Consider the following 19,214-nt stretch of genomic DNA (forward strand, 5'->3'; position numbering starts at 1 on the left):
TGATGTAAAATGAGTTTTTAGAAAGAAAGGTAAAAATGAATTCAAAACCAGGTTAGTAACCAGAGATTTTCAACAAGAAGAGCAGATAATTTTTATTCACCAATGGTAAAAATGTTATGATATTGTTGCAAAATAATTTAAAGTTTGGTAAAATGGATGAATAAATAACCTTTTTAAATGAGAAAATAATCTCCAGAGTTTATGTTAGTCAAAAAATAGGTTATGAAGATGGTACAAATAAGGATTTAGATCGTTACATTTTTTTACAGTTTAAGAAAAAGTCCCAGAACTTGGTATGAATATTTCAATAAATTCATGGAACAGTTAGGTCTCAAAAGAAGCAATTATGAGTATTGTTCATATGCTAGTAACATTAAAAATTAACCTATTTATATTTTAATATTTGCAGATGACTTATTAATATGCAGTAAAAATCAGACAAAGATTATTGAAGTTAAAGTTATTAGAACTTATTTTATTAGTTGATATCCATTGGATTAGTCCAATGGATTGATGTAACAGGAAACTATTCTTACTCTGACGTGAATTTTTTCAGTACACATTATCCTACAAATATTTAGCCAAATTTATAATGTCCAGAACTCAGCCACAGCTATGGGTATGAACTCTGTCTGCAAAACATAAACTCTGCTCTGTAAAGACTAAGTGAAATTTTGGTTCATTTGTTTCAAAGAAACTTATCAATACGACACAGGAATATAGTTTTCCTTCCTTTATTAAAGGTAGAAGGTGTTTATCAAAAAAAAATGTTTGCCTGGTCTCAGGATTGCAGCCACATGCAGTTTGTGAATGGTGATTGTATTTTTATAAAATTTTTGTTCAAAGCCAAACATTTAAACAATCAGAAATTGAAAAATGGAAAACACGGTAGAATTGTGTAAAACAGAGTTTGTAGAATTTAGAGAAATGTTAAAGTTAATGATAAAAAGAAAAGAAAATATAAATTTTAGGAGGCGTGTAATCAAATGTAGTGTTTGCTAAATTTGTGTGTGTATGTTTGCAACACCACATAACAGATGTGAAAAATGTAAACATAATTTTAGTGTTAACAGAATGCTCTTATGCTACAAATCAACAACTGAATATTAACAAATATAATTTGAACACTTATTTATGTCTGTCTGTAATTATTAGTGATTAAATAAACTAAGTTCATACATGGTTATTCAAAGATTTATTTTAATGTTTACAAATCATGTTTATTTGATTTTTAGTGGTAATTAATGCCTAAAATCAAAGTAAATAAAATGTAACAAATTATAAACTATACTATTTATTAACTCATTAGATTTCTTGTAGCACTTGAATTTTTCTTTTGTTTATTTATGAGTAGTAAACAGAACTGTTTTTAGATTCTGAATAAAACTGAGCAGTTTTAGATTTTCAACTGAACATTTTGATTATGGATCTATTAAGATTATTTCCATAAGAATGTCTCCAATTTGTTTGTTAACTTGTTTTGTAGATTTTTTTTTTTAATTTACGTATTTTCCTTCCTTGAACTATTTATCAAGATTGAGGGTTAAATACAATTTCTCAAAATAACCCATTATTTTGTGATGACTCCAATACACATATGTACAATCAATAACAACTAAACAACAACATGACAACTTAACTGATGTAACTTATTTATTGAGTGGAAAATATGCACCTGTATGTATGTTTGTACTCAAATCCACACACTAATCCGTGCAAGTAAGAGCTATATTCTTATAATAATTATGTTTGTTATTTTATTTTAAAGACTGCTGATGTTACTCTGCAAGAATATTCTTCTAAGATTTTAAGTTTGCTTTGTGAAGACCCCATTGTAGTTGCTCATTTAGTAGACTCCTGCACCATGGAAATGCTCATGAAAACTCTATCTTCAGCTGATCCTGATGTACAAAAAAATACTCTTGAGGTATGATAATATATATTTAGATAAGTAAAAAAATTTAATGAATGTCAGTGCTATTTTGTGGTTAGTGTGCTGTGCCTAAATGAATTTTAAAGCAATCACATAATTCAGAAAATACTTGGTCAAAATTTTTTTTTCAAAGTCAACAATTAAAAAAAATTTGTGCATACTTGCTCACGCAGTTGTGCATGTGAAGAAATCCTCTTTTTTATTTATAAATAAAAAAACAATACAAGTTACACAATTATTGTTTTAATTACTTTTTACATGTTCGACATTTTTTTGTTATACTACAGATGTGTAAGAAATTATTTTTTTATATATTTACTCAGTCATATTTTTTTTAAGGGTGATTAGGAGAACCCCCCTTAACCCAATAGGCATTTCAACCGTTAGGCTTATTACACAGCCAATGGAGAGGAACAATACAGTATATAGACAGTCCTCTACCAAATAATATCTACAATGCATTTACTTAGCCTCAACATATAGGATCGGATCTAGCTGGGTCATATTCACAAAGCCAGTCGCAGAAAGAAAAACATAAATTAAAGGGGTGGGAAGTGAAAAAGTATTGCTTATAGGGTATAATAGAACATAATCTAGGGTAGATTGAGAAATTTACCATTCAGCAATTAGTGGTTGTGTATTTTACAAGATTTTTGTTCAAAGCCAAACATTTAAACAATCAAATGGCTAATTGATGTTTCTTTTATGAACTCTAGAGTGAATAATGTTGCTAATTTTCGTTTAATTTCTTTACTTGATTTCATTTATACTTTATTTATTTTAAACTGTAACTGGACTATATATCCAGGAGTTGAAAAAAGGTACTTGGATGTGCTAGGACATACACTGGATTAGTAAGCAGGGCTCTAGGGTAATTAAAGGATTAGTTTTGTTCTGATCTCTGAAACCCATGGAAGTGATGAGATTATTTCTTTTTTTTATAGTAAACAATACTTGCTGTTATCAAAAAATCCCTTCGGCATGCCGAAAGGCGGAGGTAGATTTCACCAGTGGCTAAGTAGGGGATAAAAAAGATTTCCACCTTTAAGTTAAGAAAAACTTCAAATTTACTCAATATGACAATGGTTCCATGTGAAAAAAAGTTTCACATGTTTAGCATACAACAAGCCCCATCTTCTTACAATTTCAGTAACATTTTGGTCATCCCTTGCCGTACGGGTTGGTCATATAAAAAATTGTTTCAGAAAAACGTTTTAGATAATGTTTAGAGAACTAACGACCATTTAAACCAATTCGATGCTGTGCCTATAAGGGAGGTATGATTTTTTTAAAAATTGGATGATTTTTTTTAAAAATTGGATGATTTTTTAAAGAATGATTTTAAGGGAGATATAATTTTTTTCTCCTCAAATTCCCATTTTTTCCATCCCCTGGGCCAATGGTGGGTGATTCAAAAGATTTTACTAAGATAAGTTTTACGCCCTTATCCAAAAAATAGTAGGAACTTTAAACGAGTTTGATATTTTACTTAATAATAAAATTATAGTCATATTTTGTTTTTTTGAAAAGCCTCCCATTTCCACCTCCATGGTCCAATTTTGTTCATTAACGAACTCTACTGAGAATTTGGGTTGTTATATTTTATGTATTAATTTGAAAATGATTGAAAGTGATTGGCGCAAAATTACGGCAGTTATCCACAAGAAAGTGTCCACAAGAAAGTGAAATTATAAATTGTATATATAAACTTCTGAACTGATGATAGTTTTGGGGTTTGGGGGGGATGTGAAACGCGAAGATATGTCAAAATTTTCCAGAAGTCGAATCATGGTACCCATTCCAATAGGTTGCTTTCTTATGAAATCTACCTAAAAAAACTATAATTGTATATTATCTGGTGTATGGCAGGGTGAATTTAAAATTCATTAGTATAGTAGAATGTTTTAATTTACTACTCTGGTCAACCATTTCCTAATATTGTTATTGATCTAACAGGAATTTATTCTATCCAGTCAGTACCTTCATGAACAAAGAATGCAAAACATTTAAATCAGTATTTAGTTCAAATAACTATTTTGTAGTCTTATATTGAGAAAATGATATTATTCATGTTTAATATTTTTTAACTTATAACTACTATGACTGTTCTCTACTTAAATTTATCTAAAAATGGAATCATTCAAACATCTCATAAACAGTCTCGGAGTCTCATTTATTACATAATTAAGTTAATATTCATTGTTAATACGTACTTAAATTTAAAATAAAGTTACAGATGTTAATAAATCAACATTTTTAAAACACCACTTTTTAAATATATATAATTCTAAATTTTAGCACAAACTCAAAAAGTGAATAAACAATTTTCATTTTCATTTCACAACATTTTTACCCTGAGGTAGATAATCCCCACGTCCGAAACACAACATCTATGTTCCACGTCCAGGGCGGCAACAGCTGTACTTACGTACATTACATATAGCTGGCTAACGGGGTTCCGAGTATTGTTCTCGGTAATGTTCATTTTCGGCCGAATTACATCTACAGGCCGAGTTTAAGGACTGGGTTTCGCGGCCACCTGCAGGTACGACTCTATTAACGATTAAGGACACGGATTGATACCACCATTAGAGCTGGCGATGTGGCGGCCACGGTCGAAGTTATTTGCAGGTATAACGGAGGCCTTTCGTTGTCCACATGCCCCCCGCGATGGCAAACATGTAGTTAAGGTTCCCATGTTTTTCGGGGCATGGGAGCTCTGAAAACCTCGGTGTGTAGGAGTCTGGAGTCAGTGCAGAGACTGTGCATCCGCTCTCTGCTAAGACATATGCCGGTTCCACCGGAGTACCGGAACGGACCTCCAGGGTTGGTAGCCCTGGAGTGGAGGTGTACCCCGGCGGCTAGCCTTACTACAGAAGGGATCAACGATCATGCAAACTGATCAAAAAACAAACGTGGCAGAGGGTTCACGTAAACACCCTCGTCTAGAATCGGCCGTTTCGCCTGAGGCAAAACGGAGAAAGAGTGTGGAGTTCAAGAAAATTGAAGGTGAGGCTAGAAAAAGCTTACAAAAAGCGTTTTTTAAGAATACTAATGTTCCAAAGCCTAAGTATCTGGTCATTACAAAGGAGGATGGTAATTTTTCGAGAGTGAGTCCTTTTCTCATTGCTCGGGAGATAACTAAACGCGCTGGAGGCCCTGTGAAAGAAATAAGAAAAACCATTAATGGACTTCATGTGGAGACTTCATGAAGATCCCAGGGGTCCAAAAGATAGGAGATTTTGCTGTACGCGTCGATCCCCACGGCACGGTCAACACTTCAAGGGGTGTTGTGGTCTGTCGGGATCTTCTTAACTGCACGGAGCAGGAAATTGTGGAAGAATTAGCACCGCAAGGAGTACTAGAGTCTCGGAGGTTGAACTTGAGAAGGAATGGCGAAGTCCTACCTTCAGCCTCTCATGTACTTACTTTTAACCGGCCAAATTTGCGGGAGAAGATAACAGCGGGCATACATCGATTAGACGTGCGAGCATTTCTCCCGCAACCAATGCGATGTTTTAAGTGCCAATGCTTTGGCCACACCGCTATTAGGTGTGAGAGACCACAGATATGCGTGTGCGGTGACGAAGTACATAAAGGAGAGCCATGTAAGGAGCCAACTACTTGTATTAACTGCAAAGGACAGCATTCCTGTAGATCCAGGAACTGTCCTGTGTACAAAGACGAAGTAGCTGTGCAGGAAGTAAAAACCCAGCAAAAGGTCAGCTACTTCGAAGCAAAGAAGATTGTAAATGCCCGCAGACCTAGAGCAACATCTTCAAATACATCTTCAGACCTGCAGATACATCTTCGAAAGAGAAAGTTGATCCTGACCAAAAGAAAACGGACGTTAAACCAGAAGTTCAAGTTCAACTTAGTGAGATATTAGATGATCAGAAGAAAGTGACTGCTTCGCAGTCCGTTATGGAGGCTCCCAAGCCTCCTACAACTGAAGTGGCCTCTAAGCCTCAAAGGCCACTAAAAACCACACAGGGGGGGCGAGTGTCCCCCCTTCCACAGGCGGTGACCAGTGCTGCTCTCGTGTCGGGGGTCGGCCAGGTTGCCGCCTCTCAATCGGCGCCTGAAACCGGCGCCGATCCATGCCCGTCGTCGTCGGCGGCTTCGATGGTTTCCGATTCAGAGACCGGAAGCTATACGGGCGACGACGTTCTCCGCGATATGGAAAAAAAAAGGATGGCCAAAAGGCAAACCCAGACAATAATTTAATTTAAAATCAGCGAGTCGATAGTACAATGGAACATCAATGGATGTATTTCAAACATCCATGAGCTCCAACGCTTGGTACATGATGTAGACCCGATTTGTATATGTCTGCAAGAAACGCATTTCAGCCTAAATGAAAATTTTAAATTAAAAGGATACGATATATTTCGGCGAGATCAACCGCCAAATGTAAGAGTTAGAGGTGGAGTAGTCATATTAACATCGACTAGAGCTACCACCGAAGTGGTTGTTCTAAATACAAATCTACAAGCGGTCGCCATTAGAATGAAGCGTCCGCTTCAGGTCACAGTTTGCAGCATATACCTGCCGTATTTTGATTGGAAGGAGGATGACATAGCGAGATTAATTTCTTAGCTTCCCCCACCTGTCTTACTGGTGGGTAATTTTAATGCTCATAATTCTCTTTGGAGATCGGATCGAGTAGATCCCCGTGGAAGAGAATTGGAAAGGATCCTGACGAATTCTGAACTTATGCTTTTAAACGATGGATCAGGAACCTTTTTCAATGCCAGAGATGGATCGACGTCCTGTATAGATCTTGCACTTATAAGCGGATCGAAAGCACCGAGATACAGCTTCCATGTTTTAGACGATTTGCATGGAAGCGATCATTTTCCGGTGCAAATTGTAACTGATGTTATAAGAAAAACATATCCCATCTCTAAAAGATGGTTATTTGATAAGGCAGATTGGATGAGCTGCACAGCTAGAACGATACTCCCTGAAACAATTGGAGTTATCGGAGTCGATGTCGACGCCATAAAAAATGCAATAATTGAGTCGGCATCGAGATATATTCCCAAAACATCTGGGAAACTTACGAAGCGACCCGTTCCATGGTGGAACGATGAAATTAGTGAAGCTGTTAAAAGAAAGAAAAGAGCGTATAACGCCTTTAGAAAACGTCCTACAACAGAGAATCTCATTACCTTTAAGAAATACAGGGCGTATGCAAAACGTCTCATGATAGGTTCTAAGAAACGATCCTGGCAGCAATACGTGTCATCCATTGACAGAAGTACTACTGCATCAGACGTTTGGAGGAAAGTGAAAGCGATTTGTGGGCGTAAAAATTTTGGTCCCATAACTAGCCTTCAAGATGAAGATGAAATTAAAGACACTCCAAACGAAATCGCAAGGCTATTGTCCAATCACTTCGAGAAGGCCAGCAAAACTGCCAACTACGAAGAAGGTTTTCGGACCAAAAAAGAACAACTTCAAGGACTACTAAACTTCAGAACAGAGTATAATTACTAATTAACTGAGTATAATGTACCATTTAAAATGGAAGAATTCGTGAAAGCGTTGGAGAAAGCAGGCAACACAGCTGCTGGCCTGGATGAAATCCACTATAATATGATCAAGCAGCTGAATACCACTGCAAAATGCAGATTATTAGAACTCTATCATCAAATATGGCGGGATGGAATGTACCCGCAGCAGTGGAAAAAAGCACATGTTGTTCCAGTATCGAAGAAAAATAAAAATTTAACAGATCCCAATAGCTATCGTCCTATTTCTTTGACGTGCGCTAAGGGAAAAATGATTAATATACGACTCGTCTGGGTTTTGGAAAAAGAAAACCTGATATCACTATATCAGGCAGGTTTTCGGCAATACCATTCTACCACTGATCAAATGATCAACTTAGAGAACATTATATATAACAGCTTTATTACAAGGAAACATTGTGTCGCAGTCTTCTTTGATCTTCAGAAGGCTTTCGATATGACCTGGCGACATGGTATAATGCTCCAGATACATGATTGGGGCATTCGTGGCAATCTGCCAGTATTACTCAGCAACTTATGAATGACCGTACCTTCCAAGTACGTGTCAACAATGAATATTCATCTGAAAGAATTTTGGAAAATGGCATACCACAAGGTTCTTGATGATTTGGCAATTGTGTATGCCAGCAACAAGACTGCGATGGTGAAATACAAATTGCAACGAGCGATTAACGCTCTAAATGAAGTTGCAAGGAATAATGGATTCCAATTCTCACCTTAAAAAACGTGCTGTGTACACTTCTGTAGGAAGAGAATTCCTCATCAAAGTCCTACGTTGACAATTGGCGATAATCCAATACAATATAAAGTATAAAGTGAGATTTCTAGGACTAGTATTGGATAAATCCCTTACGTCGGGATTACATATACAGGACTTGAGTGTTAGATGCAAAAAAGCCCTAAACATTATAAAATGTTTATCGAACATTAATTGGGGCTCAGATAAAGATATTATTGAGATTGTATAAGGCATTGGTTCAATCAAAACTAGACTACGGATGTATTGTATATTCATCCGCTGGGAAGTCGCATTTAAGAAAGTTAGACATAATTCATAATAGCGGAATAAGATATGCGACAGGCGCTTTCCGCACAAGTCCGGCAACTAGCCTTATGTCCGAAACCGGAATAATGCCACTACATTATAGAAGAGAGATCCTTTTGCTAATATATGCAGCAAATATATGGGCTTTTCCTGCCGATATAAATAACAAACTTTTCAACAACCATCCTATGGCTGCATTATACGAACGTCGTGCTACCTATTCCAGACCAGCCAGAATTAGGTACCACGAATTGAGAAGGAAATACGAAATTGCTATTCCAGACCCATTAGCAATTTCTAGTAGAGAAATATCGCCATGGCTCTTGCCAGCGGTAAATATAAGGTTGGATCTCTCTCAGGAAGAAATAAAAAAAGAAATCAGCAGTGATCATCCAACAGGAATTTTTGGTAACCGTCAGTAGTTACGAAGAACATATTAGAATTTATACTGACGGTTCTAAAATCGAACATGGTGTTGGATGCTCCATATATGTAAATGGAGAAGCCCACTTTTGGAAACTGTCAGATACGGCCAGTGTCTATACGGCAGAACTTACTGCCATACAGCAAGCTCTTCGCTACACAGAACACAATTGCGAAGAGAGAGTGCTAATATGTTCCGATTCTTTAAGTGCACTTGTTGCAATTCGGAACAAGAACACTAAGGATGTCCTAATTGCAAACATCCTGTCAATTTTATACGTTCTAAATCAACGAGGACAGCGATGCGTATTTGTATGAACTACAGGGCATGCTGGTATTACAGGTAATGAAATCGCAGACAAAACTGCCAGAAAAACAACAGTCTGCGATGATTTGGATGCATTTCCTGTAAGAGTGGCAGATGTTAAAAACCGTCTAACTAACATAGTAAGATGCAAATGGAGTACGATTGGAGGAGTTTAAATACAAAATTAAACTCAGTGAAAACTTTTCCATATAAATGGAAAAGCGACGCTAAGTTGACTCGCCGTGAACAAGTAGTTGTGACCAGACTTAGAATCGGTCACACACGATTAACAAATTCATAATTTTAACCGACGAAGAGAGACCAATGTGCGGTGTTTGTAATAAAACACTAACAGTTAAGCATCTAATAAAAGAGTGTACAATATATAAGGACCTCAGAAAGAGGTTCCGTCTAAGAAATGACATTACTGCTGATCTGGATAATGGAAATGAAGAAAAGATAGTTGCTTATTTACACGCCAGTGGACTTCTTAGAAGTCTGTAAAAGTGAGAAATTTAAAGCTGTGATAAAGAGTCTCTGAGAGGTAGTTTCATTTATATATGGGAGTCTCGAAGCGTGACACGTATAGTAACGGGAGGTTGCCCTCTTGCCTAGGCCACCCTGGCTCGTCTGCATTCAAGAGCAGTGAGTCGGGTTGTGTCCGATGATGGCATGGCGGACCCTCATGGGTGGACTGAGGGCGCGAGGCTATGAGGTGGGCGTGGTGCATGCCTGTAGTCTATTTATAAGGAGTCAACTGCCACAGCACCCTGGCGCGACTGATATACTGCTCAACGGCAGTTCTGGTCGCCCCGAGGGTGCTTAAACAAACTATAAACGAGACACTAGAAGAAAGAAATGGTATTGATATCTTGTATTTTAATTTCAAGGTCTTTTGAGAACCTTATCTCAAATTTTAATAACGGGGCCCTTTACACCCCATAAGTGTTGTTTTGTCTTGTTTGTTGTGATTAATGTTTCTGTGTAGATTGTGCTTTTAAATAAAATGTAAGGGCCCTTTACACCCTTACATATGACGATCCTGATGGTGATACTAATTTCTTTTAAAGAATGTGACGAGGGCTTACTACTACCTTAGTAGTAGAGGGACTACTACCTTAGTAGTCGATGCCCGTAAAACTACACAAAAAAAAAAATTTTCATGAACTTTATGCAAAAGAATCTATGGAACTATTAGGAAAATTGATTAGTTAGCATTGTTTTGAAATACAATTACAAGTTAGCAAGATAAAATTTGCAACAGCAATATTTTAGTTCAGTGATTTACTTTTTAATATCATATGTTTTGTCTATTAAAGGACATAAATAATTTTAAAAAAATAAATATAGTGGTAACATCCCCGCCAGGATGATTGAGTATTTTGTTAATATAAATAAACATCGTATTTCTTAAAAACACGACCATAAAAATTTTAAAAAAATGTGTGCAATAACAGAACTTTTTTTTTTAAATATTTACCCTTATTTATCAAATCATAGCATTATAACTAAGAACTTTTGTAGCATTTATAATTGCAGTTTTTGACATTTATCTTTCTAGGGTTATAGTTATTTTTATTTTTTTTGTTATTTGTGGGCGAAAAACGCCTGGGCGTTATCAACGCCCGGTAGTTATTATTAAAAGGGTAAAATAACTTCAAAATAACAAACCACACAGGGTGTAAACGTAATATTAACCATATAATAAAAATTTACTAAAACAAGCCAAGAAGGCAAAACAAAACCCAAAACTAATACCACAGACAAAGTTGATATAATATAAAAGCTAAAATAATAGAATAAAGAAGTATAAAAATTTACCCAACTCCGATGGGTTGCGCAAAAATCCCCTCCCCGGATAGTAAAATTAAACACATAGAACTAAAAAATCAAATCGAAAATAAAGGTTAAAATTATTAAAAAACTCTCCTTACAGAAAAACATATATGAGTATATTAAATCCTTTGCAGTAACCCAGTACCATGTAAAAAGAGAAACATCCGTTCCAAAATCCCGCTATCATTGCACAAGATATCACGTATGTTGCTGGGTATATTAAACTGACGCCGCATAACATACGCACTCCACGAGAATGTGATGCACAGTCATGCGGCAGTTGCATTGTGTGCACAGGGGTGGGTCTTCTCCTGACATTAGATATCCATGCGTGATCCTCGTATGCCCTAACCGTAACCGGCAGAGGACTACTTCCTCACGACGAGAGTTCCTGCAAGAGGAGCCCCATGGCAACACTGAATCTTTAATCCGTCGAAGTTTATTATCGACGGCAGCCGTCCAGCCACTTTGCCAACTCGGTCGCAGTGATTGTTTTATATGATTGATAAAATCAAAGGTAGTAACTCGGGTGGTGAAAGGAGGCTTCTACACGCTTCTTTCGCAGCAGAATCTGCCCTCTCGTTACCTAGAATTCCAACGTGGCTAGGGATCCAGCAGAAACCTACCTCCCTGTTTCGTTTATCTAACTCAGCGATTTTATCATAAATGTCAACGACGACAGGATGTCCGGAATAAAGGTTTTCCAACGCCTGGAGAGCACTGTACGAGTCACTGCAAATAAGAATGCTCCTATATTTAGGGCCAACGATACCTAGAGCCCTATCCACAGCGAGTAGTTCCGCGGTGAACACACTCGTAACACTGGGTAGGCCAAACATATAAGTCTGTTCATCGAAAACAAAAGCACAACCAACGTTACCGTCGTGTTTCGACCCATCAGTGTATACCAACACGTCTGGGTTCGACTTTGTGAGGAGAAACGGAAACATCTGCTGGAAAACAATAGGAGGCGTTGATCGTTTATCATACGTTGCAAGATCAAACTTAAAATACACATGGTTTATTCTCCACGGCGGATTCGAGCACGGACATGATGGAAGCAACGGAGGAGTGCCAACATTCATACGCTGCAGCAAACGTCGTGCACAGACACCCACAGGCGCAGTACAACGTGGACGGTCCTCATATTTTCTCAAATTAGGATCCCTATGAACTGGGCCAAAAGCTGGGTGATTCGGTTGTCCGTTGAGACGGGCAAAATAAGACACGTTAAGACGGGCAAAATAAAAGCTGGTCACGTCTATCCCAAAGTGATGGCTCGCCACTGTCTACAAGTAAGCTTGCGATAGGGCTCGATCTAAACGCACCTGTGGCAAGCCGAAGAAAAGAATGATGCACACCGTTCAGCATCTTAAGTACGGTTTGACGAGCTGAAGAATAGGCGATACAACCATAATCCAAACGGGAACGAACAAGGGAGTAGTAAAAACGCAACATACATGACCGATCGGCCCCCCGGTTGGTGTTACTAAGGACTCGCATCATATCCAAAAGTTTTGGAACACTTTGTCCTCAATTCCTTATATGTGTGACCCAGGTAAGATGGCTATCAAAAAGCAAACCCAGAAATCGTAAGTAGAGACAGCAATAAGCTGTCTGTTCAGAAAAACCCGCGGATTAGAAGGGTTCCGTAGCCGAGAAAAGACTACACATTTCGTCTTGTCGGGTGAAAATGTAAAACCAGTAGTCCCTGACCAAGCCTCAAGCTGAAATATAGTGTTCTGTATCAGTCGCTTGGCAGTGGGTGTAGAGCGGCTCGCAACGTAAATAACAAAATCAATCAACGAAAAGACAACAAGAGACAGGAGCCTTTACACAATCGGTAATGCTGTTTATGGCCATAGAAAACAACGTGGCACTTAATACACTACCTTGAGGTATCCCATTTTCCGAGACGACACTGTCTGAAAGTGAATCGTCTACACGAACACGAAACGTCCGGTGATTCAAGAATCCCCGGATAAAAGCAAGCATATTGCCAGTGATCCCCCATCTCCTAAGGGTGAGGAATGAATTCGCCAGGCCGTGTCGTACGCCTTTTTTATATCGAAGAAGATAGCAACGAAGTGTTGGCGACTCAGGAAGGCGTTTTGTATGGCTGCCTCCATTGACACCAAATGGTCAATGGAAGACCTCCCCTGTCGGAAAGCACACTGCTCCGAAGAAAGAAAGCCATGTTTCTCCAAGTACCATGCAAGCCTGCGGTTCACCATCCTCTCCATTACTTTACACAATACGCTTTTTAAAGAAATAGGGCGGTAGCTTAACGGAGTTATAGTTATTACCCACCGGGTTGGTCTAGTGGTGAACGCGTCTTCCCAAATCAGCTGATTTTGAAGTCGAGAGTTCCAGCGTTTAAGTCCTAGTAAAGTAAGTTACTTTTACACGGATTTGAATACTAGATCGTGGATACCGGTGTTCTTTGGTGGTTGGGTTTCAATTAACCCTCACATCTCAGGAATGGTCGAACTGAGACTGTACAAGATTACACTTCATTTACACTCGTACATATAATTCTCTGAAGTATTATCTGAACGGTGATTACTGGAGGCTAAACAGGAAAAAGAAAAGAAAGGGGTATAGTTATTAAAATAATTTTTTTATTCTAGGTATTAATTGTTATTATACTTTCTATATCATATTACTTCATAAACCTTTAAACTATATATATATATATATATATATATATATAATATAAAAATATAATAAAAAATGTAATGTGCATTCGACTCTCTTAAATTAGTGCTTACATTCTAAAAACTTAAATTGTCTCTTAAAATTTATCAATCAACTAAACTAAAAAAAAAATGGCAGATAGTTAAAATACAGTCATAATGGTAGGTACAATAGGGCCTTTCTTAACCAAAGAAATCGGTTGTGTTGCAGGCTCGGAAAACGGAATCCGCGATTAACAGAGACCTTTAGTTTCGTTCTTGAATTTGGACAACAAGCCATACTAATAATAACGAAATGGTAGCAGATAAAGCCACGAATTAAAACTGGTTATGGCAGTATTATTATTTTACTGTATTTATTTTAATAAAATCAATAGTCACTAATTACTCTCGCATGGACTCACATAAACTTAGTTTGATTTTTTAACCCTAAGGTCTGCCAGCTTCTTTTGTCTCAGCTGAGTAAACGGTCCATAGCAGCGCGATCACGCTAGTTTCGTCTGATGCGGCTAAATTGTCGTATGCCGTGATTATTTCTAAATTTCTCTGGCCAGCCTTTATTCCAGAAAATGTATCTGGACCATTCAATATTTTAAATTGAAAAGCCTTTACTTGCAAAACAGGGCCAGATAACTGGTACCCAAAGTTTCTCTGTTGCCTGAACCACAAGGAAACGCCATCATCTAAAGCATCCTGGACAAGCTTCTTCAGCGTAGATCACTTATTTAAAAACTTTTCGGGCACTTTTGAAAAGTATTCTTCAATTTCTTTTTTGTTCAGTTTTCAGTTTTTTTTAATCGATTCTCCTGCATTTAATATTTTAATTGCTTCTAATTTTTGGTCCACTGATATTACCACCCGTTTACATTTTGTATCAGTAATATCTCTGCTACAAGTAGCCATTGTAATAATAAACTATAGTACAGTACATACAAGTAAACAGCCCAACACATTACAACTTAACTACAGTCTACTATAGTACAGCAGGTACACACTCAGAATATAGGCCGATCATTATAGTAGATAGCAGAAACTAAAGAGAATTCATTGTTCTGCTTTACTGCCACACGCTGTAAATACGCGATACTAGTTACTAAGCAATAGTAATAACGTACAATGAATAATCTTCAGTAATAGGGTATATAAAATTCGTACATGGAGTAAAACCGCATCTCAGTTAATTTTTTTTAGTTTTACTGTACTTCAGACGTTTAGTGTCTGAGGCTAATTTTAGATTTAATGAATGATTTGTAGTGTAGGAAAAGATGCCATGCCTAAGCGGGATTCGAACCCGCAACCGCCGGATGAAAGGCCGATACGCTACTCGATCATGACAGCCGGTCATCTCAGTTAAGAGAGACTTATCTGTTATCAACTTATCTGTTAGATGTTATGATCCACTAAGCTCACTTTTGTTGCTAAATTGTGGAATCCAATGAAGTTTTGTTTTTGCTAATTATAAATTATAATTAAAATGTTTATGTATAACAGGAACAACTTCTAAACTAACATTGTACCCTAAATGGGTATAAGAAGAATCAATAAAATTAAAACCATATTAATTTCTTTCAGATAATTGTGCAGTACTTAAAAGATCCTAAAGCAACAATAGGACAAGAATTTAGTTTTAAACCAATACTTCAATTAATTTCTAGCGAGTATCCTGCAATTCAAAATGCTGCGTGTGATATTTTGTTAGTAATGACCGAAAGACGTAAAAATCATAATTTAAAAGAATTATTTAAAACATCTGGTGGTGTGGAAAATCTCATGTCAGTTTTGGAGGTATTTCTTTGTAAATATTTATAATTTATATTTAAGCAGACAAGATAATTGTTGTATTGTCAAAAATCAAGGTGGTGCTGTCTCAGTATCTTCACAGTGTGATTTTTTCTCACATCTTAGCAAGTTGTTGCCAGAAGTAAAAGCTATCTGTTTGTTAATTAAAAATAAATTCTTTTTACTTTCGTATCAAAAGCATTCAGTATGCTTTGGCACTATCCTTGATCTTCTGGCGTTACTGAGTCATGATGACATTGCACATTTTTACTGAGAAAGTTGTATTTTGTTTCAGAAAAATTAATTGTTAGGATAAACTCAAATCTTATCATCAGTTGCTACTTGGATGAACATTTCATCCATCAAGGCAAGTTGACAAATCGTAATGTAAATATTGATGAATTGCTGCTGCATTTGATAAACCACCAGGATTGTGGGAACAATCCTAATATTAGAGGTGTAATGTATCTTCATTCACAACCCTTTCATGTGTCCTATATCCAAATAAAAATCCATTGTAGAACCTCAGAGACAAACTACCAAATTTTTACTATGTATAGAAAGTATAATAAAAAAGATTTCTCAGGAGTACATGCTTAGTCATCAACTGACTTTAAAACAATCGTTGATGACACCTGTTATGCAGCTGTCCTGTTAAGACATCCGTTTATACATAATGTTTTATAACACCTGGTTACAACCAGGAAATTGCTCACCAGGCACCTGATGGCCATTACTTTTTCATTTATCTCAAGAAGGCAACATATTTTTATACTAACTCATGATGGGTTTACAACATAAGTGTGTTTTTATAGACAGATATCCTTTTTACATTTTAAAAATTTCAGATAAAGCTGCTCAGTAGCAATAAAGAAACTCACAAATTCCTTGACTGATAACACAAGTTATTAATCACTTACTAAGGTAAACTAACTGATGATATTTGTAACTTCTCAATAGTGAAGTGAATAATTAAGTCAATTGTTCAACCACCACCATAAACTTACAGATGCATGTGCTATGCAGATATTACACTTTGATGCAGATGCGAAGGTAGATGAGAAAGAATATGAAGAGATAGTAGTATCATCATCAGAAGTTATGGATTAAAAGTTTTAACATAGATTAAAAAAAGAGTAGAACTGAAAAATTAACAATAATAAAAATAAACAGCAAGAAAAAATGAAAAAGTTAAGTTTCATAATGTGATAAAGAAAAAGTATTAAAAATATTCTATTTTAAGAGAAACAATAAAGAAACTAAAAGACATTTGTTGTATTTTTTTATATAACTGAGCATTAATTTTTATTCCAATAATAGTAAAGTAATTAAAAGACTGTAAAGCAATACATGTACAAGAATTTAGTTTGTAGCCAACTCTTGTTATGAAACTAAAAAGTAGCTACCACTTACGTTTCAGTCATATGTTATTCTTTTATTCTTTCTCAATTAATTTAATATTATCAAAATTGCTGTTATTTAATAAATTCAAAAGAGAAAGCGGCATGAAAACAGTTGCCTATCATACAATGATTAACAAATGTCTTTACATAATGCTTTGAATTTAAGACTCCCCTATTTTTGCAGATTAAAGGGTTAGATTGGAGATCTAATGCCATTTGACATAAACACATATTTAATATGTGTATAGCTGAAGTATTTTGTATCCGTACCCTTGTTCAACATCGAATGGAGACCAGACAAGAAACGTGAAAGAACATTTATAATCTTGTACAGAACGTACACAAATTTCTAGAAAGATGACTCATCTCAGAGCGCTTTACATCTCATCAGCTTATCGCGTTGACATCATAATTTTTATGATGAGTCATCGTTCTACAATTTATGTGCTGTATGCATAATGATAAACGTTCGTTATTTTACGTTTCCTGTCTAATCTCCAATCGATGTTGGACAGGCATACGGTATACTACTGCAGTTGTAAGTGGGTCCTTTTTTTTAATAACTTTTCCGTTCTATTTGTTGTGTTTTTCTAACATTTCGTCATCATAGAAAAGCGTTTCACATACGATGCAGACTTCTTCAAACTCAAGGTTATTTTACGCGCTGAACAGATCGGAAATCGTAAATCCACCGGATTGGTCTAGAGGTGAACTTGTCATCGCAAATAAACTGATTTCAAGTCGAGAGTTCTAAGGTTCAAACCCCAGTAAAGGCAGTTACTTTTATACGGATTTGAATACTACATCGAGAATACCGATCTTCTTTGGTGGTCGGATTTCAGTTAACCACACATTTCAGGAATGGTCGACGTGAGACTGTACAACACTACACTTAATTTACATCCATACATATCATCCTCAGAAGTAATACCTTATGGCGGTTACGGAAGCTAAACAGAAAAGAGAGATCGGAAATCGTGCCGCTGGGATACAGTTCTCGATAAACGAAGCGAATGTGCGTCGGTGGCGCAGTATGAAACAGAAATTATTTGCTTGTAAACGAACGAAAAAATTTTTTTGAGACTAAAACACGGAAAATATCCGGAAATCGATGTTGCTGTTTTAGCCTATTTAAGGAACTCAATAGTATTAAGTGCAAACTTAACAGTATTAAGTGCAAACTTAACAGTATTAAGTGAGCTCAATAGTATTAAGGTATTAAATAGTAGTAAGTGCTTTCGATTTAGGTGTTCTACTGAATATTTGGATTATTCAATAAATTGTTGCAAGTAACTATTATTTAACTTTTTATATCCATTTTTCAAAATCAGATGAACGTAATGAAAAATACTGATATACACAAAATACTGACACGACTTACCATAATTTGTAATAAATAAATTAAACAGTATTTTAATATTTCTATTGGATATTTTTATTTTTTCCAGAAATTATATACTAAATTTAGGTTGCGTCTTAAATTCGAAAAACTACGGTATATTTTAAGTTTTCTTTCACTTTTTTAACAGTTGTCTGTAAATTGATTTTTGCTTTTTGAAATGCTTGTACATGTATTCAGATTAGCTCGATCAATTTCCAGAAAATTATTTTAGGTTTGACATAATTTTTCAACAGAATTATTTATATTTCCTACCAGCGGTGTTAATTTGATAAGGTAAACCTGGAAATTAAAAGTAGGATATTAATTTAAAAAAATTTAGCTACCAGAATTTTTTTTAAATTAATTGCTCCATCAATTGAGTTTCAATGTTAAATAGTTACACGCATGTCTGTTAATATATAGCTGAAGATGGTCCTTTTTTATTTTCAGAATTTTGATTTAAAAGATTTGCACTTCAAAGTATTACAGATAATTGGTAATTTAGCAGACACTCATGACGATTTTGATAGTCTTACACCTAGTGATATTCGACGTTTAATAACTTTCATTACCAAAACAACAGATGTGGCAGATCTTGAAAATGCATGGAATTCAGTTATAAAATTAGCAAACACAAAAGAAGGTAGAAAGGTAAGTAACAGAAATAGAATAAATATTTTACATCAAGACGTAATTAGTTAGGATTTAGTTATTCTTATTTTGTTAGTTTTAAATTAGTTTGGAGATTTCAAATTCTGCTTCTTTTAATAATCAAATTGAAATAAATACTATTTACTTATATTGTGTGTCAACAGAATGCTATTGGAATTAATATTGGCAAATTCCAGGTAGGTTGTCATAAAGCTTCTCTGTT

General features: G+C 35.9%; 1 protein-coding gene across 2 annotated transcripts in view; it reads left to right on the forward strand.

The window, feature by feature from the left end:
• The first annotated feature begins 1,670 nt into the window (after positions 1-1,670).
• The window catches only part of LOC142318258 (armadillo repeat-containing protein 3), a 78,352-nt gene continuing 60,808 nt past the window's right edge, over positions 1,671-19,214 (forward strand). For both annotated transcript variants that reach the window (XM_075354821.1, XM_075354822.1), the window contains exons 1-3: positions 1,671-1,927; positions 15,350-15,562; positions 18,791-18,991. In XM_075354821.1, the coding sequence (XP_075210936.1) occupies positions 1,865-1,927; positions 15,350-15,562; positions 18,791-18,991 (477 nt within the window). In that variant the 5' untranslated portion in view covers positions 1,671-1,864. The remainder of the gene's footprint in view (positions 1,928-15,349; positions 15,563-18,790; positions 18,992-19,214) is intronic.

The sequence above is a fragment of the Lycorma delicatula genome, chromosome 1, assembly GCF_047948215.1.
Source record: "Lycorma delicatula isolate Av1 chromosome 1, ASM4794821v1, whole genome shotgun sequence".
Lineage (NCBI taxonomy): Eukaryota > Metazoa > Arthropoda > Insecta > Hemiptera > Fulgoridae > Lycorma > Lycorma delicatula.